The sequence below is a fragment of the Pinus tabuliformis genome, chromosome X (assembly GCF_031772625.1).
Source record: "Pinus tabuliformis cultivar Carrire ecotype Pingquan chromosome X, CPIR1, whole genome shotgun sequence".
In the NCBI taxonomy this organism is placed as follows: Eukaryota; Viridiplantae; Streptophyta; class Pinopsida; order Pinales; family Pinaceae; genus Pinus; species Pinus tabuliformis.
The window spans coordinates 34,907,450-34,933,687 of record NC_142308.1 but is presented as its reverse complement, the minus strand read 5'-3'; the positions used below and the strand labels follow the sequence as shown (position 1 = coordinate 34,933,687).

The window sequence follows — 26,238 nt, the reverse complement described above, 5'->3', positions numbered from 1 at the left end:
ATAGCTCTCTCTGTGACACAAACACACTGTTTGCATGCAAGATATAAATTAAAAACAGCCTAGGAACAGGTGCAACTCATGCCTATGAAAAGAGAACAAAAATCTCACATTCCAAACAGTACAGTTTCATGAAAGTTCAGATGCATCCAATTCTAAAGATGGTGGGTAGATAAAAAGCATGGGGAAAAAGAAACCTCAAGTTATATTAAAGCTATTTGGAAAAAACAGATGAGCAAAAGGCAATGAATTTGGCAAATCAATAACAGCAAGGAAAACAATATGAATGAAATCTCAAAAAATGGAGTTAAATTATTGTTTACAGTTGCAGTAAATAAGAAAAAAGAAGCATTGTCTTAAAAGTAAAAGGCAATTCCCAAAAGCATGCCCTTTGAAAGAACAACGATATATATCACTAATAACTGTTACGTAGTATATCTTAGATGAGCTTTTAGTTGCTTGTTATTTTTGCCAACATATTAGCATGGCACTCCAGAACCATATCATGATTTCAGAGCGAAACAAATTAAATTATGAACAATGTGCTCTGGAATTATGCTCTTAGATAAATATAGAATCGATCACGACTGTTGCAACAAAGAACCCTTTGTTATTCACATGCAAACTCCCTCTCATCAATAAGATATAAAGAGAAATCCCACCTCATGAACGAATAGAATTGATTGCGCAGAACATTTTTGCCCACTACATGCATAAGCATCCTGGTCGCAAACCCATGCAACATAATCAACCTGAATAACAGCCATTCTTTAAGCAAAAGAGTTTGCTCAATTCAACAAAATACTAACAGAGCTGGTAAAATCCAATGGAAGAGTTAAGCACTTTAACAGATAACAGATCTGAAGAGAGATAAATACTAAACAGTAAGAAAGCTTGAAATAACTGCAGCTAGCATAGAGTCGATCATCAATTCTAACCATACCTCTTGAACATCAGGGCCAAGAATTTTCCAATCAAATCCTGCATCTTCTAATTTCACACGCCCTTTCAGATCAACAGCAAGTTTCTCAGCAACCCTTGAACTTCCGGTGAAAAGGGTCATGCGTGGATCTCCCTATTTTATGCAGCAGACAAATATCAATCAGAGTGGAGGAGAAAAGCAACATCTTGAATCATGACTGGACATTAAAAAATTATTGTATATGGACAAACTAGGTTAATTATGGGGTGAATAACAAAACCAACCGATAGAAGCATAAACACCTTCAAAAGACACAAAATCTTGTGTCAAGTCTGTAAGTAACATTGTCCCACAAAGCTATCTAACAATGCAGGAACAGTTTCAAACTAGATATTTAGCAACTATTGGCATGCAAAGGGACTTGTACTTGCACAGGTGGTAAGTAGACAATTGTAACAGCCACAAGGATCAGTTACAATATTGGCAGTGAAAAAATCATGTCCTGAGTAAACATCTAGATACTCTGGTCGTTGAAAAACAATGTCTATGTAACAATCAAAGGAAAATTATTAAATAATAGTCCTTAAGAGACTCCAGTATATAGCCATGATATTAAGGAATTTATAGGGATTTCACTGAATTCAAAATAATGAAAACAGGCAGTGCCACAAGATAGATCCGTTTCATAACATAAGCAAAAGAGGGGATACATTTCAAATCTATCACATACAATATACATCGCATGACATGCAAGTTGATATTTACACATGAATGTGCCTTCCTAACTCTTCTGAAAGTGTGAGTGAGATATTAACACTTTGAAATCCACAGAAATACTTTTTGTTTTATTTATTTCTACAAGCTAAAATTCCTGATTTCTTAGCTTTTAGCATTAAAAACTCCTATAAACCTCATAGGCTTGAGAAAAAGTACAAAACTCATGCATGTTCAAAAGAAGTAATAATAAAAAAAGGGCAAATTGTTGACCTCTAGCAAAAGCCTATTCATGGTGCTACCATCACAGTTGACAAAATCTACATCTCCAAGAGGCATTCCACACTCATGAAGAAGCCTTAACATTTGCTCCATTACTATGCTAACCTGCCACAAGACAAATGTAATGAATTAAAAGATCCGTAAAACCACTCTCAGAAAAAATAAAGAGTTCACATGCATATATTAACAGTTTTAATCTGAAACTGCCAAAAAGGAATAAAGCACGCACACAATAACATATCAATTCAATTTATAAGCTGATAATTAAGATGAAAGTAATGTTGAGAAACCAATTGTAGCATACAGATTACACTTGAATCCTTCTTACTTGTTAATTACTTGTGAATGTTAGATTTCCTTTTATTATTTGTTATGTCTTCTTCAACAAGCAATTATACAAATGTTCAATTTTCCACGAAAATAAAGAGACACCAAAGTTAGGCTGCAAGCCATGGCAAAACCCCACAAGGGGAAAAGTTAAAACCCAACAATCATTCTCTTATAGAATCAAATCAAAATAAGACATCCAAGACCAAGACCATGACCAAAACTGCCACCAAAATCCCAAATCCAACCCTCCTCCAAGTCACCTTCAAGAGTCAAAGTCAACACAGGCAAAACATGGAATTCTGGTCAACGTCCTTAAATTCCGGTCCTGAAATTTCAGGCCTGCAGTAGCACAGATCCTGAAATTTTGGGCCTGCAGTAGCACAGAAAAATTTCAGCTTTCAAGTCTGAAATTCAGTCAAGCAAAACTATTTTTATCTCTCCTTTGAATTATTTTCTTTCCTTTAACTTCAGCCCCTTATTCTCCTTCATTTTGTTCAGAAGATGCTTCCTTTTGTGTGTATGAATTGTCTCCAAGATAGGTCGAACTGTCTTCTATATATATATGATATATCTATCCAGGAGGATCGAATGGGTGCCACTCTAAAGGGCCAGCCTGACTTGTTCTAAGGAGGGACGACTTGACATTTTGTGTCTCAACTCTTCTACAGGCCCTAACTTCCAACCCCCGTGGCATAAGCATATATGGTATGGGCTTTTCGCCCTTGGCATTTGGCCTTGGCACCTCATCACACGAGCTTATTCAACACGAAGGCCAGACCCTACAGCTTAGCGCCCACTCTTTCCATATGTGTACAGATAAGCTTAAACTTAAAGCTTGAATCCGACGGTTTTTCAGGGGCTTCTCCCTTATCGCCTGGTAACTGATAATGCACTTAAGAGGAACCCTTGCCCAGGGCTTCAACACATAGTTCATATATATATATATATAGATATACACACACACACAAGCCCATCTGAGATATCCTTCTTGAGCTTGAACTACTTCAGGCCAACTCACGTAGCAAATGGATGACTGAACTATATGTTCATCATATGTACATATACATCCCAGCTATCTCTCCTGAGCTTAGTAATATTTAAATAGGGCTTAAATAATCATTTCTTTCAATTCATAGTACATACACCAAGGTCTACCCATTCATTTTCATTATGGCCCTCTTTGACAAATTTCAATATCATCACAGTTCACCAAGCTACAAGGCTCTTGACCAATAATAAACAGAAAAGAAGCCGACGGGCACATACAAGAAACTCTTCCATTTGTTAGTTTTTGGTAGCAGCAAACAGGAGTTCGAGTCTTCATGGTGTCTAAGAGGCTAAGGAACACAAAATCTTCAAAACCCAGAAAAGGTTTCGTAAGAAGACCCTTAGAAACACCTCAATTAGATTAATTAGCCAATAATTAACTATTTCCTATGTTTAACCTAGGAAACCTAGTTAATCAAATCAAATTAATTGAGGGAAATCAATTTTGCTCTAGAGACTTCTGGAAAAGTCATTTGATGGAGTCAAGATGATCTTAGCCATCGATTGTGATTAAATCATGGCCATTGATTGCTCAATGAGATATTATAAGTTAAAGTCAATGTGATTTGGAGAAGACACACAAGACATTCAAGCAGTTCGACTTACCCAGTTACCGTGATTCAACAAGGGCTTAGTTCATGCAGAGGGAGACACAGGCAAAAGGGTTTCAGCAGAGATTTGGGAGCAGGATTCCGAAGAAGATTTCCTCAGATTTGTTGTGTCTCAGAGACGAGAGAGGGAGGTCAATTTACCTGCAAGAGGAGGTCGATTCAGCTAGTGTGAGTAGCTAGTTACCCAGTGAATGTAGCAAGAGCAGTATTTCCACTTCCACTTGTCGGAAGACTACCTGAGGAGGTGCGAGTAGCTTTAGGAGGCAGAGGGTGGCAGAACGACTTGCAGGGAAGTGATCCCGAAGGCTATGCGAATTTCCCCAAGACACCAATGCACATTTCTAGGCAAGAGTACGAGTGCTATAGAGGAGTGCGAGTTGGCTAGAAGGAATCTAAAATGATTTGCTGGAGGAAAAAGTCATTTCCCAGTTATTTTGCCAGTGAGAACATTGTTGGATGCTTTGCCAGTAAATAAGAAAGCAGTTGTATTCTCTATTTTGCTGAAGATTAATAACAACAAAACCCTCATCTGTTGCTCTGGTATTCCCTTTAGGGTTTTTCCAGGGACTATTGTCCAAAAATATTGGTGTCCAATTTTTATGTGTGTGTGCACTTTTTTTCAATTCCAATATTTAATTTTGTGAAGAATTGCAGTAGTGAATTTATGGTTATTTGCTGTAATACTTCTAAAGACAAATAAACTACATAAGTTACGAGATAAATATCCAATTACTACAAATTCATGGAAATTCCACATTGTATCAAAGCAAATTTAGCAAAAAGAGTTTGTCGCAAAGGGTTTTGAAGGAGTAAATCGACGTAGGGCCTAGAAGAGAAAGCACGAGGTTTATATAACCTAGTTTATTAGTTTCTCCAGTGTATTTGAGTTCCCATATTTTCCAGAGATGATTGCAGCAAGATTAAGAGATCAGGATAGGTTGGATGGAGCCTCCAACTTCGGAATTTGGAAGGTCAGGATGTTGTTTCTACTGGACAAGCATGGTCTAAAGGAGATTTCTATGGCATGTATAGTTGTACCAATAGATCCCATCCAATTTCTTGAGTACAGGAGGGATAACACCAAAGCCAAGAGGATGATTAATGACAGAGGCAGGGATCACATTGTTCCACATCGCAGAAAAGGGAACAACGAAGGAAATGAGGGATGCCATCTTGAAACTATACAAGGATCCTTCTAAGAACAGAAAAATGATCCTCAAGGACAAGCTGAGAACCATCAAGATCAACAAGGGCGAAGATGTAACTTCCAATCTCACCAGAATTCAGTCTATCAGAGATGAACTTGTTACAGTAGGAGGAAATCCAGCTAATGACGAGCTAGTGCGTATAGCAGTCAATGGGTTTGCCAAGGAATGGAGTACATTAGTCCAGATGGTCTCTAGGCGTGACAAGCTTTTAGATTGGGATCACCTATGTAGTGATTTAACTCAGGATGAGTTGAGGATCATCTTAGTCGAAGGCACTACTAGCACGAGGGAGTAGTGGAGAACACCTCCCTCGCTAAGAGGGAGTGTTAGTTTTTGGTAGCAGTAGATAGGTGTTCTAGCCTCTATGGTGTCTAAGAGGCTACGGAAGACAAGATCTCAAGAACCCATAAAAGGTTTTGGAAGAAAACACTTTGAAACACCTCAATTAGATTAATTAGCCAATAATTAAATATTTCCTAAGTCTAACTTAAGAAAACTGATTAATTAAATCAGACTAATTGAGAAAATTTGATTTTGCTCTAGAGACTTCTTGAAAAGTCATTTGATGGAGTCAAGATGATCTTAGCCATCGATTGTGATTAGATCATGGTCGTTGATTACTCAACAAGGGATTATAAGAAAAAGTCGATTAGGTTTGGAGAAGACACACAAGACATTCAAGCAGTTCGACTTACCCAACTACAGTGATTCAGCAAGGGCGCAGTTGAAGTAGAGAGAGACACCAACAGAGAAGTTTTAGCAGAGATTTGGGAGCAGGATCCTAGAGAAGATTACCTCGTATTTTCTAGTGTCTCATTGATAACAAAGGGAGGCTGATTTATCTGCATGATGAAACCGATTCAGCTAGTGCGAGTAGCCAGTTACCCAGTGCATGTAGGAGTAGTATTTCCACTTCCAGTTGCCAGAAGATTATCGAAGGAGGTGCAAGTAGCTTCTGGAGGCGGAGGGAGGCAAAACGACTTGCGGGGAAGTGATCCTTAAGGCTATGTGAATTTTCCAAAGCCACCAGTATGCATTTCTAGACAAGAGTGAGAGTGCCAAAGAGGAGTGCGAGTTGGCTAGGAGGAGGCCGAATTGATTTGCTGGAATGGAAAGCGATTTCTCAATTATATTGCCAGTGAGATAAAATTGCAGGAAGCTTTGCTAGTAAATAGGCAAGTAGTTGTATTCTCTATTTTGTTGAAGATTAATAATAATAAAACCCTCATCTGCTGCACTGGTTTTCCCTTCGAGGTTTTTCCAAGGACAATTGTCCAAAAATATTGGTGTCCAATTTTTATGTGTGTCCATTATTTCTCAGTCCCAGTATTTAATTTTGTGAAAAATTGCAATAGTAAATTTCTCATTATTTGTTGTAACTTGTAATACTCCTCAAGGAAAATAAACTTCATAAGTTAGGAGATAAATACCTATTGATAAATAGCTATTTATCACTGGAAGATTAAATTTGATTTCTAATTGAAGAAAAGATTGGGCAAAGTGATTCTAATAGCATAGAACAGTGGAAAATTAACATGGTATCAGAGCTAAGGTGAAGAACAAGCCCAAGGAGAAAAGAGACAAGAGCAATCATCTTTGAAAGAAGTTGAATGAGCCTATTTGATTTGGACAAGATGACTACATCTTTCTTCAAGGGTCATGATAAGTTGGGTGATTCATCAACCTTTGTTGCTTGGAAGATCAAGTTGGAAGTTATATTGGATGACAACGATGCTTTGGAATATGTGCAAGCAAAGGTACCTGAGCCTCCGAAGAATGCTTCTGCTGCTATCAAATCCAAGTACAACATAGGTGACCTCAAAGCTAAGAAAATTATCATTGATGGTTTGCAAGATCATTTACTTGTTTATGTTGGTAACTTGAAGAAGTCTAAGGACATTTATGACAAGTTGGTTGGGATGTATCAAGTCAACAACTTGAATCACATCCTCTCCTTGAAAAACAAACTCAAGGAATTGAAGATGAACAAGGGGGAATCTGTGCAATCATATATCATGATAGTATCCCAACTAAGGGATCAATTGCAGACTGTTGGTGAGCATATATCTGATAGAGAGTTGGTGATGATCACTCTTCAAGGTCTTCCTCCTATTTGGGAAACCTTCATTACTACTATAAGCAACAACAATAGACTTTTGACATTTGATGAGCTCGTTGGACAATGCACACAAGAGGAAACTAGGATGATTGCCCGAGGAAAGATTCAAAAGCATGAAGAAGGAGGACCCTCCGCATTTGTTGCACAAGACAAGCAGAGGAAAGGTAGAGAGAGACCATCCTATCCAAGAAAGCCTTCTCTCGAATTCAGAGACTCCAAGAGAAGGTTGACAAAAGATGAGCCTCAAGTTGAATACTTCAACTGTCACATGTATGGTCACTATGCCCGAGATTGTTCGAGAAAGAGAGATGCTCCAAGATCCAACTAAGGCTACAACAACAACAGGTACAATGATAGGAGAAGAAGTGATGATAGAAGAAGAGGTGATGATAGAAGAAGAAGAGATGCCCCTGATGATCGAGAAGAAAGCTATCATCCTCAAAAGAGAACAAGAAATTGCAGGTATGAAAATAATGCAACTACCAACCAATCTGAATACATTCTTATTTCCGCTCTTTCTAGTTTTCCCCTTATGGATTCATATGATAGTTGGTTAGTTGATAGTGAGGCCTCTAGACATTTCTCTGGGTATAAGGAAGTCCTCTCAAATTTGGTTGAGAGGGATTCAAGTCTAAAGATCATTCTTGGGGACAACTCTACATATCCAATGAAGGGTTTTGGTTCTATCAAATTTAATTTGGACTCTGGGGAATCTGTTCTTCTTCATGAAGTAATGTATGTTTTGGGACTAAAGAAGAACTTGGTATCTATTTCTACCTTGGAAGACAAAGGGATGAGAGTAGCCTTCATAAGAGGAAAATTCCTCACCTAGCCTATGGAATCCTGTATGAGGGATGCTTTTACATTGGGATCTAGAATTAAAGGACTCTATAGAGTCAATGGAAGACATCTACTAACAGTGGTCGACAACATTAATCATCAAAGCAAGCTATGGCACCAAAGGTTGGCACATCTTCATTATGAAGCCCTACCGAAATTGAAGAAGTCAGTCTCTGGGATGCCTAATTTTCAAGCAAGTCATGATGGAGTATGTCCAAGATGCGCCAGTGGAAAGAAAACAAGGGGACCATTCCCCTCTAGCAAGAATAAGACTAATGGAATTCTTCAACTCATTCATTATGACCTTTATGGACCCATGCTAGTGCACTCTCTTAGTGGACATCTCTATTATATCATATTCATTGATGACTTCTCCAGGGAAACATGGATTTATTATTTGAAACATAAGGATGAAGCTTTTGATATGTTCAAGGACTTCAAGACTCTGATAGATAATCAAACAGGAAAGAAAATTAAGGTCTTCGGGTCTAACAATGGTGAAGAGTACACTTCAAATGAGTTCGTTGACTTCTGCAAGAAAGAAGGTATTAACAAGGAGACTATTGTACCATATATTCCTGAGCAAAACGGTGTGGCTAAAAGGAAGAACAAGTCCATAGTAGAAGTTGCCCAAGCTACGCTACATGATCAAAAGTTACCGAAGTTTCTCTGGGGAGAAGCAACAAATACATCAGCCTATGTACAAAATGGGGTTCCTCATCAACCTCTAGGTAACAAGATTCCTAAAGAAGTATTTACAGGTATAAAGTCTGATGTTGACATTTCAAGATATTTGGCTACCATGTATACTTTCATGTATCGAAGGATAAAAGGAACAAGCTGGAAGCAACCGGAACGAAAGGTACATTTGTTGGGTACTGTGAAAATTCTAAAGCGTTTAGAATATATATATCTGGTCTAAGGAAGATAGAGTTTAGCAAGAATGTAACTTTCGATCAAGATGGTGCCCTTGGAAAAGCAAGAGACCTTCCTCCACCTCCTCATGTTGAGTAAGATGATGACATGGCCATATTAGAAGACCCTTTTGAGCCTAATGTTGTTGATGATCCCATGGAACCTATGGACCCACTAGATCCTCCTTCATGTGATCCCCATGTCAGGAAGAGACCATTATGGCTTCGTGACAATACAGAATGCTAAGAGACATATTCCTGCCAAAGGAACCTTTAGAGAAAGCAAGAAGTCATGCAGGTACCAAGGACATGTAGTTATGAGCAACATTATTCAGGTTGAACAACGAAGAGTATGAATCCATTATGAAGAATGATATATGGGATGTTGTTCCAAGACCTAAAGGAAATTTAGTCGTAACCTCAAAAAGGTTGTACAAGATCAAACATGGAGCTGATGGAAGCATTGAGAAATACAAGGCAACGTTCATGGCTAGAGGATTCTCCGATAAAGAGGGAGAATATTATGATGACATCTATGCATTGGTTGCCCGCTACACCCCCATTAGATCGATTGTTGCCCTTGCTGCTAGTCAAGGATGGACCCTTCACCAAATGGATGTAAAGACGACATTTCTACTTGGCATACTACAAGAAGAAGTATATGTTGAGCAGCCTCAGATATTTGAAGTGAAGGATAAGAAGACTCATGTTTGCAGGTTGAAGAAGGCATTATAAGGTTTGAAGCAAGCCCCCAGAACCTGGTATGCCCACATTGACAGTTACTTGGTGAAGCTTGGATTCACGAGAAGCAGTGCTTATTGAGAATCTAGGGCATTAGCATTAGGTGATTTCTCAGATTAGTAACTACTTATGAATGATTTTTACTTCATTAGGTTAGAATCTTCTTTGCCTTAGATTATTAGTGTTCTTCTTCATTAAATAGTAACCAATGCACAAACATAAATAGACAAGAGACACAGAATGTAGGCTATGAGCCAGGGCCAAAACCTCTCACTCTTTGACAGGAAAACCTACATAAATTCTTCTTATAGAGATTCCAATTAACAAATACTAAGACCAAGACCCTTGACCTAGTAGCCCCTCCACGACCAAGACACAAGTCCTCTTCCATCTTCTCATTCATTCTTTCTCGGTTCCTTCTACTTCAAATTTCACACCATATGTGATGACACCCAACTGTGATCACTGTGTTTGTCAAGGAAACCAAACTTTCTCCTTCAGCAGTAACACCGAATTCTGAACCAAAGTCACTGCCTCTTTTTGGTGCCATTGAGACCTTCTTTCTTGTCACAGTAATGAACCCTTGTCACTGTGATTCAAACTTACTTCTCTTCTTGTCACTGCAATGTATCCATCCGAAACTCAGAAAGAAATCCGAACTTTTGTTGACTAAGATCAGCCCTTACTGCCCCTTCGTTTCTTCCTCGTTGTCCCTTCCTTTTCTATCTGAACTTGACAATCCTAACTTGACACTTCTTCGCTGTCACTGTGACCTGAATCTTAGAGGGATCCGAATTCCCTTACCTCTCACTAAACTATAGTCTTCACCGAATTCTAGCCTTCACTGAAATGGTTATGCAAATCAGAGATAATGCGAACTTATCACCCATCACAGTCATCCAGAAAACTCGAAGAAGGATGTCTAAATTTCTGTCTATGAGGAATAGGTTGAGGTGCCTATTTATAGTTGTTTGTTTATATATATAAGCCTATAAGCCGACATGAGTTTATGAACCGGTGTGTCTCCATAATAAGTTGTTGTGACTTGAAGCCGACATGAAGAGGAAGACTTTGTGCTTGTCGTTGGAGGGCTATTATAGACTCATATACATTTGACATATGCTCAAGGGGAGCTCTTCATACATGACATTAACTCTTTGACTCTAATGATAAAGCCTAAGGCTCTCAATGGGAGCCACTAACAAATAAAATCTCTTGCTCATGAAACCCATGAAGCAAGCCTTACAAAAATAACTTTATTTTCTTCTTTACATCATTGACAAAAGTCACAATTACATCTCATTATGAAGACCGAACCTAGTTACACTTTTCAACATTCCCTCTAAACTAGGGAGGTATTCATAATGGTACTTGGTCATTCTCAATCTGAAGAATTTCTCATAAGAAGAATCGGATTGGTAACCCATTTGTCTAGCATCATATTGAACCAGCATTATCACATAGCTAGGCCTTGACTAACAGCTCTATCCACATGATCAAAGCACAATGTTAGCAAGACCAATGATTTATAGACACCATAATCATTGTCTCTCAAGGTACATACTCCACCCAGGTGTTCACATAGTATGACCTCCTTTCGACTATTCTTATCTTGGGTAGCCAATCCTCAAAGAATATTAATCCACTGCAACTACCCGTATCTTGGATGCCCTATCTCGTCCTCAAAGAACATTGGGTGCCAGATGCTTACCCAATCCTCCATTTTGTCTTCCCACGTGAAGACCAGAATGATGTGTCTATCTCTCCCTCTAAATTAGGGAGAACATATCAATTCCTAAGCTCCCTCTTGGCTCAGGAATTTCCAATTTTCTTCCAATTAAGAAACTTGTTTTGAGGCTCCCTCTTAATTAGGGACCTACAGCAACTCCTCAACTAGCTGCATGAAGAGCTCCTTACTTCGATGTCATGAATTTCTTTGTCGGGGAGTCTTCATATTTTGTGGCCTCTTCATAGGGCATAGACCATCCATCACTTTCATCATGGGTCAGTCATGTCATTATACCATTCATCAGAAAGTGATCGATTAATCTTCATCTGGCCTTGCTTCATGTCATGTTGCTTCCTTTGGTAGACCTACATAAACCGATCCAAATATTTGTTCAAAAATAAGAAAGGCACACTTAAATCAAAATTACCTTTGTGATGGTCTTTCATCATGACATCTTCTAGTGTGCATCAACATCCTACATACATGTTGACATATCTCCCAAAGATATCCATTGTCAAGGGTCTCCATCTTTTTCAGACTTTCATTAGAGTCTTCATATCTTTCCGGGAGATTTCCTAGTCAAATCTTCTTGGTCTTTCGGATGTTGATTGCCTTTACCATGGTTGCATATCTCACGACCTCTTCCTTCATTTCTTCACACATGATATTCCCAGGAGCTTCCATTCAGAGTTCCTAAATTGCAGTCATCCACCTCATACTCCATATGAGGACATATTATGTTGATTTCATCTAGTGTGACCCATGCCTTTCGGCATTCTTTCATAGGAGGAGATTCCTTTCTTTTGATCATGCTTCTCAAAATAGAGCAGTGATCCAAGTTACCTGCAACCATACAACATGACTTTATAAAATCAAATACAAGCATACATACCTCATTTACCTTTAGGTCATCTAGGCTTCTTTCAACAGCTTCCTTGATTGAAAAGATCTTCAACCCCTTGATCTGCTTCATCTCTTATGTCATCATACCATCATCCCATGAATTCCACATGTTGGAGTTCTTGATGAAACACTTGCTTCCACTCTAGATCGATGAATCCTTCGATGAGGATTCCATCAAAGAATCTTGAGGATCTTGCATATCCCTATCCAGCAGATGTTTCCCTTTGACTTGATGTATGATGAAACTTGTCCTAGATGACTTCTTTCCTTCTTTAAGTTTCCAATGAGGTTCTCAAGAGCTACATCCTTCATAGTTGATTATCAGACATATTTCATGTTTCCCATGGTGATGTCACAAGCTCTTACTTCTAATTCTTTTCCTCTACCCTTAACTTCTTTCTTTCAGCTTTCTCCACCTCTTTGGTGAGATGGACTACTTCTTTATCTTTCTTGTTATTGCCCTACTTGAGCTTAGGACAATCTTCCTGTAATGCTCATAGCATTGAATCTTAGCTATGTTCTTCTTTCTTTTCTGCAAATGTCTGAATACTTTTTACCCCCAACCTGTCTTCTTCTATCTTGCATAGAACCCACAAGTTATTGAATTGGATAGCCTTCTTATCCTCAGACATTTGTTACCTTGTTCATCAGTTAGTGCATTTAGAATAATGATGATTATCTCCTTAACATCTCTCCCAGATCTTCCAGTTGAGATCTTATGAAGATATCCCTTCATCCTTTGATACCTTCAATTTTGTGTAGATCAGATCTAAGTGATGTCACCTTCTAACAGCTTATTTTATATATATATATATATATATATATATATATATATATATATATATATATATATATATATATATATATATATATATATATATCTTTGATGTCTCCAATATTGCGATATGAGGGGACCTTTCATAAGAATCCCTTTCCATGTATTTAGAGGAGACCCTTTCATTGATGTGTCAATTGACTTCACTTTCTTCGAGGACTATGTCTATCCTCCTTTTTCCATGCAAGGAATTTCGATGACCCAACCAGCTTATAGATCTCCCTGCAAAACGAAGTCATTTTACCAAATTTGATTATAGAATGAAAGATACTTACTTGACAAGTGAAGATGAAATCTTTAACTTGATCACTTTGATGATGGTTGAAGAAGATGTATAAGTGCTCCTTTTTTATGATATTCTTCCAAATGAAAAGCCCTTCTTCAATAAAGGAGATTGCTCCTTTTATGATGCCAATGCCTAGCTTTCTTTGTTGATGGCGATTGATGAGGATGTTTTGATGCTTCCTCGGATGATCTTCTTCAAGGATAAGGAGGGGACCCTTGCTGCAATGATGGGGAGCTTGCCTTATAGCTTTTGAAGATGATGATAATGCCTTCTTGCCTTCAAGATACTTCAACTTCTTAGGTAGTGAATGAGTGCAGATCAGAAATGCTTCTAGGGTTTCGACTTTCTTCAAGATGATGTGATCTTCGTCTTTAAAGTATTTTGAGCTACCTTGCTAACTTGATGAGGGTCTTTGTGATCTTTTGATGATGACTATAGGATCTAACACTTTTGCTGGTGTAAACTTCTAGCTGCTTCGATTTGTAGATCTATTTGCCTTGAGTAGAAATAAGGCTTTTGGCCTCGATTATTTGATGATCCCAAGACTTCTTCTAAAGTAGACCTTCTTCTTTGATCTAGGATTTGATTCTTCAATGTAGATCTTTGAACTTTCGCTTTGATGTCCTTCAACTTTTTTTGATGCCATTCTTGAAACTTGATCCTTGAGTGTCTCTTTGATTGCATGCCCTTTTCTTGACTTTGACACCTTAGCTCCGATCCCATGTTGAGAAATCTAGGGCATTAGCATTAGGTGATTTCTCAGATTAGTAACTACTTGTGAATGCTTTTTACTTCATTAGGTTAGAATCTTCTTTGCCTTAGATTATTAGTGTTCTTCTTCATCAAACAGTAACCAATGCACAAACATAAATAAACAAGAGACACAAAATTACGAGCCAAGGCCAAAGCCTCTCACTCTTTGAGAGGAAAACCCCCACAAATACTTCTTAAAGAGATTCCAATTGACGAATACTAAGACGAAGACCCTTGACCTAGTAGCCCCTCCACGACCAAGACACAAGTCCTCTTCCATCTTCTCGTTCATTCTTTCTTAGTTACTTCTGCTTCAGATTTCGCACCATATGTGATGACACCCAATTGTGATCACTATGTTTGTCAAGGAAACCAAACTTTATCCTTCTGCAGTAACACTGAATTCTGAACCAAAGTCACTGCCTCTTTTTGGTGCCATTGAGACCTTCTTTCTTGTCCAAATAATGAGCCCTTGTCACTGTGATTCGAATTACTTCTCTTTTTTCCACTACAATGTATCCATCCGAAACTCAAAAAGAAATCCGAACTTCTATTGACTAAGATCAGCCCTTACTGGCCCTTCGTTTCATCCTCATTGTCCCTTCCTTTTCTATCCAAACTTGACATCCTAACTTGACACTTCTTCGCTGTCACTGTGACCTGAATCTCAGAGGGATCTGAATTCCCTTACCTCACACTAAACTGTAGTCTTCACCGAATTCTAGCCTTCACTGAAATGGTTATGCGAATCAGAGATAATCTGAACTTATCACCCATCACAGTCATCCGAAAAACTCAGAGAAGGATGTCTGAATTTTTGTCTATGAGGAATAGGCCGAGGTGCCTATTTATAGTTGTATGTTTGTATGTATAAGCCGACATGAGTTTATGAACCAGTGTTTCTCCATAATAAGAAGCCGACATGAGTTAGTTGCTATGACTTGAAGCCGACATGAAGAGGAAGACTTTGTGCTTGTCGTTGGAGGTCTATTATAGACTCATATACATTTGACATATGCTCAAGGAGAGCTCTTCATACATGACATTGACTCTTTGACTCTAATGATAAATCCTAAGGCTCTCAATGGGAGCTACTAACAAATAAAATCTCTTGCTCATGAAACCCATGAAGCAAACCTTACAAAAATAATTTATTTTCTTCTTTACATCATTTAAAAAAGTCACAATTACATGTCATTATGAAGACCGAACCTAGTTACACTTTTCAACAGTGTTGACCCTAACCTCTGCTTAAGGTGGTTCAAGGTATGCCTTCGATTTTGGTTTTGTATGTTGTCGATCTATTCATGATGGGTAGTGAGCCTCTAATGCTAGAGTGTGAGAAAGAGTTGGCCTCTAAGTTTGAAATGAAAGATCTTGGTATTATTACTGCTCAAACTAGCAAGGGTCCTGGGAGGGGTTCCTATAGAGCAACTACTAGGTCAAGTGGCAACAATGGAGCAATAGCCCATAGTCACCTTACCTAAAGCTCCCTGTTTTTTATCAATTTTCACCGATGGAAGGGTTCCCGGTATTAGGGAAATCACTAGGAGATTCCAATGGTGTAAAGGTAGTGATTCCAAGGGCCTATTCAAAGGAGAGACCCTAATAATGGGAATTGCTTGCTTTAGAAGCAAGGTGAATGGCTCTCCAAGAAGGGCTTGAAGGAGAGCTTGACCTAGGGTTGAGGAGGATTTCTTCATGTGAAGTGCCCTAGACCAAAGAATCCTAGAAGAATAGAGTTTCTAAGAAATCTTTGTGAAATTGGAGTGACAAGATTGTGGGACCAAAAAGAAGCCCTAGTGGACCCAAACAAGGTCAAAGGTTTGGGGTGGGACTTCAAACAAATGGACTTGAGCAAGTGAGGGAGGAGAAGAGGATCAAAGAGAAAGGATTTGACTTGGATTTTCAATGCAATGACCCTTAATGAAGCCACTAACCAAAGGAAGCCTAGAGAGAAACAATTTTTTAGCTAGGGCTTGGGATAACTTCAGATTCCAGAGTCGAAATGGCTTGAAAATTGGAGGACCTCTCGAGGACACACTAGCACAGTTCTTGCCCAAGTTTCATTTATTTTGGATGGCTACAATGGATTTTATGTGATGCCCTAGGAAGCCTACTAGGGTTAGGGCTTAGAAAGAGAAAAGGAGGTGAGAAATTTCTTTGTTTAAGTGAACACCTAGGACTAGACCAGTGTCTGGCCTATTGAGAGAATGGAGTCAATATGATTCAATATTTAGAGGTGCTAATACCCAATAAAGGAGTTCCCCAGCAACTTCACATGGCCCTAGAGGCAGCAACTAGTTTACTAAGGAAATTTATAATTCTTTGATAATACAATTGATGACTTATCAAGGAAAATATGAATAATCATATACCCCTAGTACAATCATTCACTATACTTTGCATGAACATATCAAAAATACCTCACAATGATAAGATTCAACAAATTCGCATTTCATAAGGCAACTACTCCAGCTTCATGAGCGAGAACTTTCATACATTACATATGTGACATAAATATGAAATATATCATAAAAGAGACACTTACAAGTATAGCCAAATCTTCCAAACATCAATAGAGAAAAAACTCAAAGCTCCAAGATAAAGGATAGGCTTTTCCAAACATCAAAATGTTTTAGGATTCTAATTCGTCCATCAGTAGCGCTAGCAAAATTCTCAAGAAGAGATACAAGTCCAAATCCAAGTGATGATCAAATGAAATCATTACCACATCAATATATATCCTCCGTAAGGGGTTTGATTTGCCTAGTAAGGCCTAATAATGCCCCAACTAATAAAATAATTGTTGAAGTTTCTAAATGTTACCATTTAGAACTCCCCACTGCATTATCTAGTTTATTTCACCTATTTGTTTATTCCTTAACAAGTTATTTATTCATATAAATATTGAAAATAAACACAAATGCAGCCTTAACTCATATATAGATCAGCCACTAAAATACTAGACAAACACACAAGGGACACCGTTATTTTTGGACAATCGTCCCTGGAAAAACCCAATGCGGGAAAACCGGTGCAACAGTTCTGAGGGTTTTATTATTATGCAGATTTCTTGAGTACAACTAGGGTGCTAAACTGGCTCACCCAACAAAGATTTTTACACGGCAGTAATACCTCTTCTCGGAAGCAGATATTCAGCTTCTCAGCACTAGTCTGCCCCACGAAAATCCTTCTGGCGCTTCTCCAAGGCTCTACGTTAGCCCTACTAGCCTCTCTGTAGCTCTGGAACCCCGTGTGTTGGCCTTCTATGTCTCTACGTCAACTCTCTGGCCTTCTGTGTCAACCACACAGGCCCCTCAACCTCTCGCAGTCTCTCGTTGCCTCTGCGTGGCTCCTGCTGCCTCTGCGTAGCCTCGTCAGACACTGCGTTGACCTTCTGGCACTATCTTTGCCTCTCTGCTATGTACTCACTGCCCCTCGCTACAACTCAGATCACTTGTTCGATTTTTCTCAGCAAACGCCGCTCCAGAAAATCAAACTAACTGATCAATCTTGGTGTATCTCCAACTAACCCTCAAGCCTCCTTGTATACTTTTCCTATTGAGTCTTCAACAGTCGAGATTAAGTCTCTAATCAACGACGAAGATTATATTTGGCTTGATCCATGTCCTTTGGAACCTTCTCACCCAGTTTTATATTAATACCAATTAATATTTTAATTTTCCTAAGCTTAGACTTAGGAACCCCATTAAAAATATTAATTATTTTAATATCTCTCTAACCGGGTGGAATTTCCCCAAACCATTTTTGGGTCTTGGAGATCTAATGTGCTTTAGCCTCTCCACCAATTTTCATGGCTAGAGCACATCCGATGATCCCACAAATCAACAATCATGTGCAAAAATAACATTCCTTGGTGACAAGCCCACCAAGATAGCTCCATAATACAAAAATAAGCCTCCCAAGAGGGAAAAACAATAGATACAATAGGTCGAAGGGCCATTGAGGAGGCCTAGCGGAGTTCAATCGGTGCCAAGATGAATGAATGGGCTCCAAACATAGTGATAATAGGGTTGGCCCCTTGATGTCCAAGCAAATGACCCGTGATACCCCGAAGTGGCTATGGGGGCATGAAACATCCTCATGGGTCTCCAAATGGATCGAACAAGCTTGTATCCCATCTGTAAGGGTTGGAAAAATTATGCAAGCCCTCCCATTGTCTCTCATGGCAAGGCACATCCTCATCTAGGCCCTAGATCAGTTGCCAAGTGTGTGGTGCAAGAGTGGAGTCGATGGGCAAGGTGGTCTAGGTGCATCATCATTGTCCAATAGGTGGAACACGAGCAAGGAGTAATTGGAACTAAAGGAAATCATGAAGTGGCAATCTGCTCTCTATTATGGTGGAGACCCATGGCTCTCAACGCTCACCCTACAAAGGCCAATATGGCCCTTTGGACAGCTTGGCCCCCGTATAGGGAGGACCAAACCCCAGATGAAGACCCACCTGCAATCCTGTATAAGATCCAATGTGTCCATTCACCCTCCAGTACAACCAAACATTAGTGCAATTGAGTAAATGAGTGTACAATTCATGGAACCAAGCGAACACTTCATTGTGGCATGCCCTTCCATAATGGGCCTCAGAACATACAAGTGTATACAAGTTCAAGAAGAGGGTTAACCAAGGACCCTATTAGGTGGTTTCAACCTCTAAAGGGGGTGACATGTCCACATGCCACAATACAAGGGTAGCTTGGGTATATGAACGCAGGAGGGAGAAATCGTGGTACCTGGGTTACCCTGACCATTGTTTTTCCACCCTTCTTCATATGTTTTTCCTTTTATAGATTTTTCTTTTGTAACTGCTCGAGGCTCCAGGGGATGAGAGCATTATCTGTAAGATATAGCAGTGATCTACTGCGATATTTGGTTTATTTTCTCCTACTTGTTCTTTCCATTAACAAGTTATTTATAAATACAAATACCAAAATAAACACAATGGAGCCTCAACACATATACAGATCAGCAACTGAAATAACCGAGACAAACACACAAGATACACCGTTATTTTTGGACAATCGTCCCCGGAAAAACCGAATAAGGGAAAACCAATGCAGCAGATATGAAGGTTTTATTATTATGCAGTTTCTAAATACAACTAGGGTGCTAGAAATGTCTCACCCGTGACCCAACAAAGAATACCCTTGGCAGTAGTACCTCTCTTCGAAGACAGATATTCTGGTTGATTAGCAATCGGATGATGAGCCCCATAGTAATTGTTCCTTAGCTGGACAACAAAAGTTCCTCCTAGCTTCCCTCTGGAACTGTGTCACCCTCCTTCGGATCTGCGTCAACTCACCAGTGCTCAGTCTGCCCCACGAAAATCTCCCAACGATGCCTCTTGGCCCTTCGTCAGCTCTGCTAGCCTCTGCATCAGCGACTTAGCTCTCTACGTCAGCCCTCTATGTCACCCACGCTGGCCTCCTCAGCGTTTGTTTCAGTCCCAGCTGCCTCTGCATCAGCCTTACCAGGCTCTGCGCTGTCTCTTAGGCACTATGTCTGTCTCTCTACTATGTATTCTCGGCCTTCTGCCGAACTGCCCCTCGCTACAACAGATCACTGGTTCGATTCTCTCAACAAACCCCGCTCCAGAAAATCGAACTGATTGATCAATTTGGTGTATCTCCAACTGACCCTCAAGCCTCCTCTTATACTTTTCTTGTTGAGTCTTCAACAGCCGAGATTAAGTCCTTAATCAACGACTAAGATTAGCTTTGGCATGATCCTCGTCTCTTGGAACATTCTAATCCCAAATTACATTAATACACATTAATATTCTAATTTTCTAAGTTTATACTTAGGACACCATTAAAAATATTATTTTAATATTTCCTCATCCAAGTATAATTTCTCCAAACGATTTCTAGGTTTTGGAGATCTCATGTGCTTTAGCCTCTCCACCAATTTTCATGGCTAGAGCACATCCAATGCTACCAAAAATCAACACTCCCTCTTAGCGAGGAATGTGCTCTAGTAATGCTTCACCATGGAAACATCACACCGATCCTCCCCACCAGTACCTGTGTTGATGCTTGGCCTGTTGCCTCACATCATCTGCACTGTTGCTTCTTGTACTGCTGCCTATGACACTGTCATTTCCATTGCTACATCTATATTGCAGCTCCCTCTCAACATGCTTCCAATGTTTCCCCTAGCATTGCCACTGCTAACTGCTGCACTGCAACTCAGTGACCGAGAAGTAAGTAACTGACTTTTCCCAAATACTGACATCCCAGTCAATCTAGAAGCCTCGTGATGTTGATGTCGCCTCAGCTTCTATCCTGTGCTCCCTCTACTGCCACTATGTTATTGCATACACCTCTATGTCTCTCGCATTGCTGCAACCTCCACTGCGCTGCCTCAAATTTCTGCACCCAAGCACTGCCTTGCTGCTCCACTACACTTTGCTCCACCTGAACCCTGTCAACTTGCTACTGTCGTTAAGGGCTCCTGTAGCCAGATATGATCCAAGAGTTTGGGCACCTCAAGGATCCTGCCCCTAGTATGCAGCCCTCCTCACTACAACTCGATGTCACCCCACCTCTTCTCTAGAGGCGCATGAGCACTGATGGCACAATCATCATCAATCTCGACCTCTTTCTCCACCTTAGCTGGAGCTGCCTTTGAATCGGAAGCCTCTCCCTTATTTTTCTTCCTGGGAAACTGGGATGCATAATGTCCCAGCTCCCCACAATGGAAGCACTTCACCTTGGAGATGTCCTTCTTCTTCCTCTTTCCTTGTTGTCCCGCAAATGCTAGAGCCGCATCCTCCTCCTCTTTCTTGATTCGACCTCCCTTGCCACTACTCCCCGCCTTAGTCACCCTCCTAATCTCATTCTGGCGAAGAGTTTCCCACATTCCTCCCGACCGAGAAGAGTAGCCCTACCCAAAATACTTTGGCCAAATGTCTCCCACTCCTCGGAGACTGTATTCAGGGCAATCTTGACCATAAATTCTGGATCCGGTGTAAACCCCACGGAAGTAAGTTAGTCGCGAATCTCTTGCAACCTGAGAAGGAATGGATCTATTTGCTCTCCCTTCTGCATCTGATATGACCGCAGTTGATTCTCCAATAGCATCTTCCAATGCAAGGAAGAGCCCTAGTATAAGGTGGTCAGGGTGTCCCACATCTCATTTGTTGTGTTCTTTTCAACAATATGTGGTATGACATGATCTTTGACCCGTCTAGGATCATGCACTTCGCCCTCGCCATTGCATCCTCATGCATCTCGTTCTCAACTGCGTCAACTAGAATAGCCACGATTGATGCGATGTCGATCCAAGACTGCCAGGATCCTGGCCTTCCAGATGACAAAGTTGGAAGCCTCGTCCAACCTGTCCTGATCCCTCAGTCCGTTCACTGCCATTTTAGCTCCTCTTCTGGACTCCCTCTGAGTCTTGACTTCCCTTCTAGAAATCTCCCTCTAAGTCCTGATTTCCCTCCTGGAAATCCTTTGGCCAGTTGTCGAACCGCTCCTCTCCAATCCTCCTTGCAACTGCAACTCGGATCTGGATTTCTTGGCTGGAAATCCGTCAAGGTAGCGACTCCCTCTACCTTGGTTCTGTCTCCGTAGACACTGTTCTGCTTCGACAGAAACAGCGTCCCACCAGCTCCTCAAATCACAATCTACCCATAGCTCCCCAAGCCCCAACAACCGAAGAAACTGAGCCTTTTAGGCTCTGCACAATCCCGGCAACGGCTGAATTTGCACCTCCTAGCCATAGCATCGATCCTCCCTCGCTGAGAAAGATGGTTGGCACTGCGTAACTCTGATTTGCCCCTCTCTGCCTCTGCGGTGAGCCTCCTGGCTCGAAATGATGGCGCAGGCTCTATGTCACTTCCTCTCTAGTTGCTTTTGCCCTGGAACAACGTTTTCCAGGGACCGTTGCTACTGCGGCGAATTCTTCAAATTGTTGTTGGTGCCTTCAATTCTCCTGTGATCTGCAATCCTCTGATACCATGTTGAAATTTCTAAGTCTGACACGTCAAGAATTCCTACTGCATTATCTGGTTTATTATCTCCTACTTGTTCTTTCCATTAACAAGTTATTTATAAATATAAATACCAAAATAAACACAAATGCAGCCTCAACAGATATACAGATCAGCAACTGAAATAACTGAGACAAACACACAAGAGACACCGTTATTTTTGGACAATCGTCCTCAAAAAAACACAATGCGGGAAAACCGGTGCAACAGATATGAGGATTTTATTATTATGCAGTTTCTGAATACAACTAAGGTGCCAAAAATGGCTCACCCAACCAAGAATGCCCTCGGCAATAGTACCTCTCTTCGGAGACAGATATTCCAGTTGATCAGCAACCAGATGATGAGCCCCACAGTGATTGTTCCTTATCTGGACAACAAAAGCTGCTCCTAGCTTCCCTCTGGAACTGTGTCACCCTCCTTCGGCTCTGCGTCAGCTCACCAGCACACAGTCTGCCCCACAAAAATCTCCCAGTGCTGCCTCTTGCCCTACATCAGCTCTGCTAGCCTCTGTGCAGCTACTGCAACCTCTGCGTCAGCCACTTAGCTCTCTGTGTCAGCCCTCTGGCCCTCTACGTCATCCACGTTGGCCTCCTTAGCCTCTGCGTCAATCCCAGGTGCCTCTGCGTCAGCCCTCTGGCCCTCTATGTCACCCACGTTGGCCTCCTTAGCCTCTGCGTCAATCCCAGGTGCCTCTGCGTCAACCTTACCAGGCTTTGCACTGTCTCTCTGGCACTATCTATGTCTCTCTGCTATGTATTCTCAGCCTTCTGTCGAATTGCCCCTCACTGCAACAAATCACTGGTTCAATTCCCTTAGCAAACCTCGCTCCAGAAAATCGAACTGATTGAAGAAATTTGGTGTATCTCCAATTGACCCTCAAGCCTCCTCTTAGACTTTTCCTGTTAAGCCTTCAACAGCCAAGATCAAGTCCCTAATCAATGGCTAAGATTAGATTTGGCTTGATCCTCGTGTCTTGAAACCTTCTAACCCAAGAATTTTTTTAAAACACATTAATATTTTAATTTTCCTAAGTTTATACTTAGGACCCCATTAAAAATATTAATTATTTTAATATCTCCTCATCTGAGTAGAATTTCTCCAAACGATTTCTGGGTTTTGGAGATCTCATGTGCTTTAGCCACTCCACCAATTTTCATGGCTAGAGCGCATCCGATACTACCACAAATCAACATGATATTTGCGGAAGCCCTAGAATCCAGCATACAATTATGTAAGAGGAGGTTATTGATAGCTAAGGTGAGCAAGAACGGTTCACGCCCCGAGTTTGAATTCGAAAGGTGAATATTTTGCAATGATATTGGTGTTGTGAAAATTTCATCTATTGCAAACAACTACAAATTATTCTTCTAACTGAAAATTTGATTGTGCAGTTTATTTGCTACGGTAAACAACGAATAAAATCACAGCTACAATTTTTACCATAAAAAAATACTGCGGAAAACTAGACAGCTGAAAACTAAGAAATACTAGCACACACACAAGATTTTGACACCGCTATTTTTGGAAAATTGTCCCTAGAAAAACCCAACTTGGGAAAATTGGTGCAACAGATGAGGGTTTTATTATTATTATGCAGCAAAAATTTTGAGTACAATAAAATGACGCCAAACTGGCGTTTCTATCTGAGAGAAATGATGCCCAAAATATCTGAGGGAATTTTACCCTCCTCTCCAAACAATCTCGGCTAAGTCTAGGCTCAGAAACTAACCCCCAAAATGAACTACGTCAACATCTACGCAAGCGCTGCGCAGTCCCTTGTATGCTTAGCCTGGAACTCCCTTTGAATCAGGCCTCCTACCTGTCTTTGCAGTCGGAAGTCTTTGTCGAGGCCCTTTGGAAATTTTCCAGGCCTCCGACACTTGAAACAACCCGCTCCTCAACTAATTCGAACTATTCCTCTTAAGGCACTGCCTAGTCCCTGCGTAGCCTCTTAGAGAATAATTTTGACCTCCTAATCTGACTCTTCCAAAACTAGAAACTCCTCTGGAAAATCTCTATGTTGCCCTTCTGCCACCTGCAACTCAATCACTGGCTCGATCTCACTGCTGAATCACCTGCTACTGGGAAATCGAACTGCCTAGATCACTGAGTATCTCCACCTGGTGTATTCCCCATCTACCCATCGACTTCTTCTTATAATCCTCTGTTGAAACACTAATGGCCAAGATTCTCATCGACTTCTTCTTATAATCCTCTGTTGGAACATAATCGATGGCTCAAATTAATTCCCTATCGATCCGTGTGAGTTTCTAGATGATTCTCATCTTATCTCAATTAATATTGATTAATTAACCATATTCCCTAAGTTTGGACTTAGGAAATATTTAAAAATCGGCTAATAATCTAATTAAGACACTTCTACGTGGAATTTCCAGAAACAATTTCTGGGTTATGGACAACTCATGTATTCTAGCCTCTCCACAAAGTTTCGAGACTACAACACATCCGATGCTACAAAAACTAACAAGTGTGTCTTCTTCCTCTTCAAACCCAATGCCCTTCTTAGCATGTCATTGTTGTCATGGGAGCTTCACAATTTCCTTTAAGGGAACTTGCACAATCGTCTTTTCTACAACAGTATCTAGATCAACATTAAATTCAACCTCCTCACCCTTGGGCTCTCCCTTTGGAGGATTCATTTTAGAATTTTCTTTCTTAGTGGGATCTTTCCTAGGAGGTTCTTTGAGAAGGGACTGCTTAGGAGGAGACTCTTTTTTGTTGGGCTCCTTTGAGGTTGTGGAAGGGTCTTTATCTTTCTTTCTTGAATATTGAATCCCTTTAAATCTCCCACTATCATCAATACTAAGGATTGGCTCATTCTTCTCTTCCTTGATGGTCACTTCACTAATGGGAGGATGAGTATATGTGCCACCTAATAAAATTTTGAAGGTGTGGGAATCCACAATATTAGCTTGCTCCTCACCCTCTTCATCTTCACTTTCTTCTTCATCACTTTGTTCACTTTCAGAGGATGACTCTTGTTCCACAGCATTAGTTGGGGCCAATGTGTTAGGAACTTGAGATGAGCTTTGCTTGCCTTCATCATTTGTCTTCCTAGGAAAAGGCTTGTTTTTAGGAATGAAGCTTGATTTTTGAGCCTTTTCTAAGGTGGTGAACTTATTCATGTAAAGTTTGTCCCTCGAGTTCATTTCCTCGGATAGCTTATCGACATTCTTGAGGAGGACTAAAAGGGTTTCCTCATTTTGGTCTTTGGAATTACTTTTTTTAACCTCAATCTCAGCTTTAGGACATTCATCTATATCCATTTTGGAAATTCTCAAGTTTTGTTCAACTTCCATAACTATTTATTTGGCCTCAACCAAGCTCTTAGGTTTCTTATCTCTCAACGCATATGTTAGATGACCACCCACAACCTTAATGAATTTATCAAGTATGTTAGCATCAAGGGTTCTCAAATGGTCAGAGATATCCCTAACTATCCCATCAAATTTTTGGATGAATTCTTTGATGTCTTCCCTTCCCCTACTTATTAGGTAAAAAATTTCAATGTTGAAAGCCCTTTGGGCATCGAATAACCATCTTTTCATGAAGACATCTTCGAATTGGTCAGAGGTTTCTATGATCCTATCTTCGTCGAATACTAACCTAGGAGAGATTGCCCAATAAAAGTCTTCAACATGATGGTGAGCAATCTTGGTGGCATCACCATTAAACTTGGGTAACCAAACATTGTATTTTTTGGGTAAAAGCTCAAGATTGTCACTCAAATACAATGGCCCAAAGACACTAGCCAAATGCCTTTTACAGCGTGTGACCTTGGGTTGGTCTTGAATTTGGTTGGTGCTAGAATTTGTTACCATCTTGGGGGTGGGATCACCAACCTCTTCAAATTCAGGGAGAAGGCTAGTTCTAACAAGTGATGGAGTTCATTCTCCCCTTTTTGCAGCAGCCCTAGTCAAAGGAGGAATGTTGTCACCTTCAAGCAAACTAAGGGATTGGACAATG

General features: G+C 40.3%; 1 protein-coding gene across 3 annotated transcripts in view; it reads right to left on the bottom strand.

Moving 5' to 3' along the window:
* The window catches only part of ALDH12A1 (aldehyde dehydrogenase 12A1), a 375,039-nt gene that overhangs the window by 136,731 nt on the left and 212,070 nt on the right, over positions 1-26,238 (bottom strand). For all 3 annotated transcript variants that reach the window (XM_089446596.1, XM_089446595.1, XM_089446594.1), the window contains 3 exons: positions 1,907-2,020; positions 941-1,072; positions 660-749 (listed from right to left, as the gene is read on the bottom strand). In XM_089446596.1, coding sequence (XP_089302722.1) covers positions 660-749; positions 941-1,072; positions 1,907-2,020 — 336 coding nt within the window. The remainder of the gene's footprint in view (positions 1-659; positions 750-940; positions 1,073-1,906; positions 2,021-26,238) is intronic.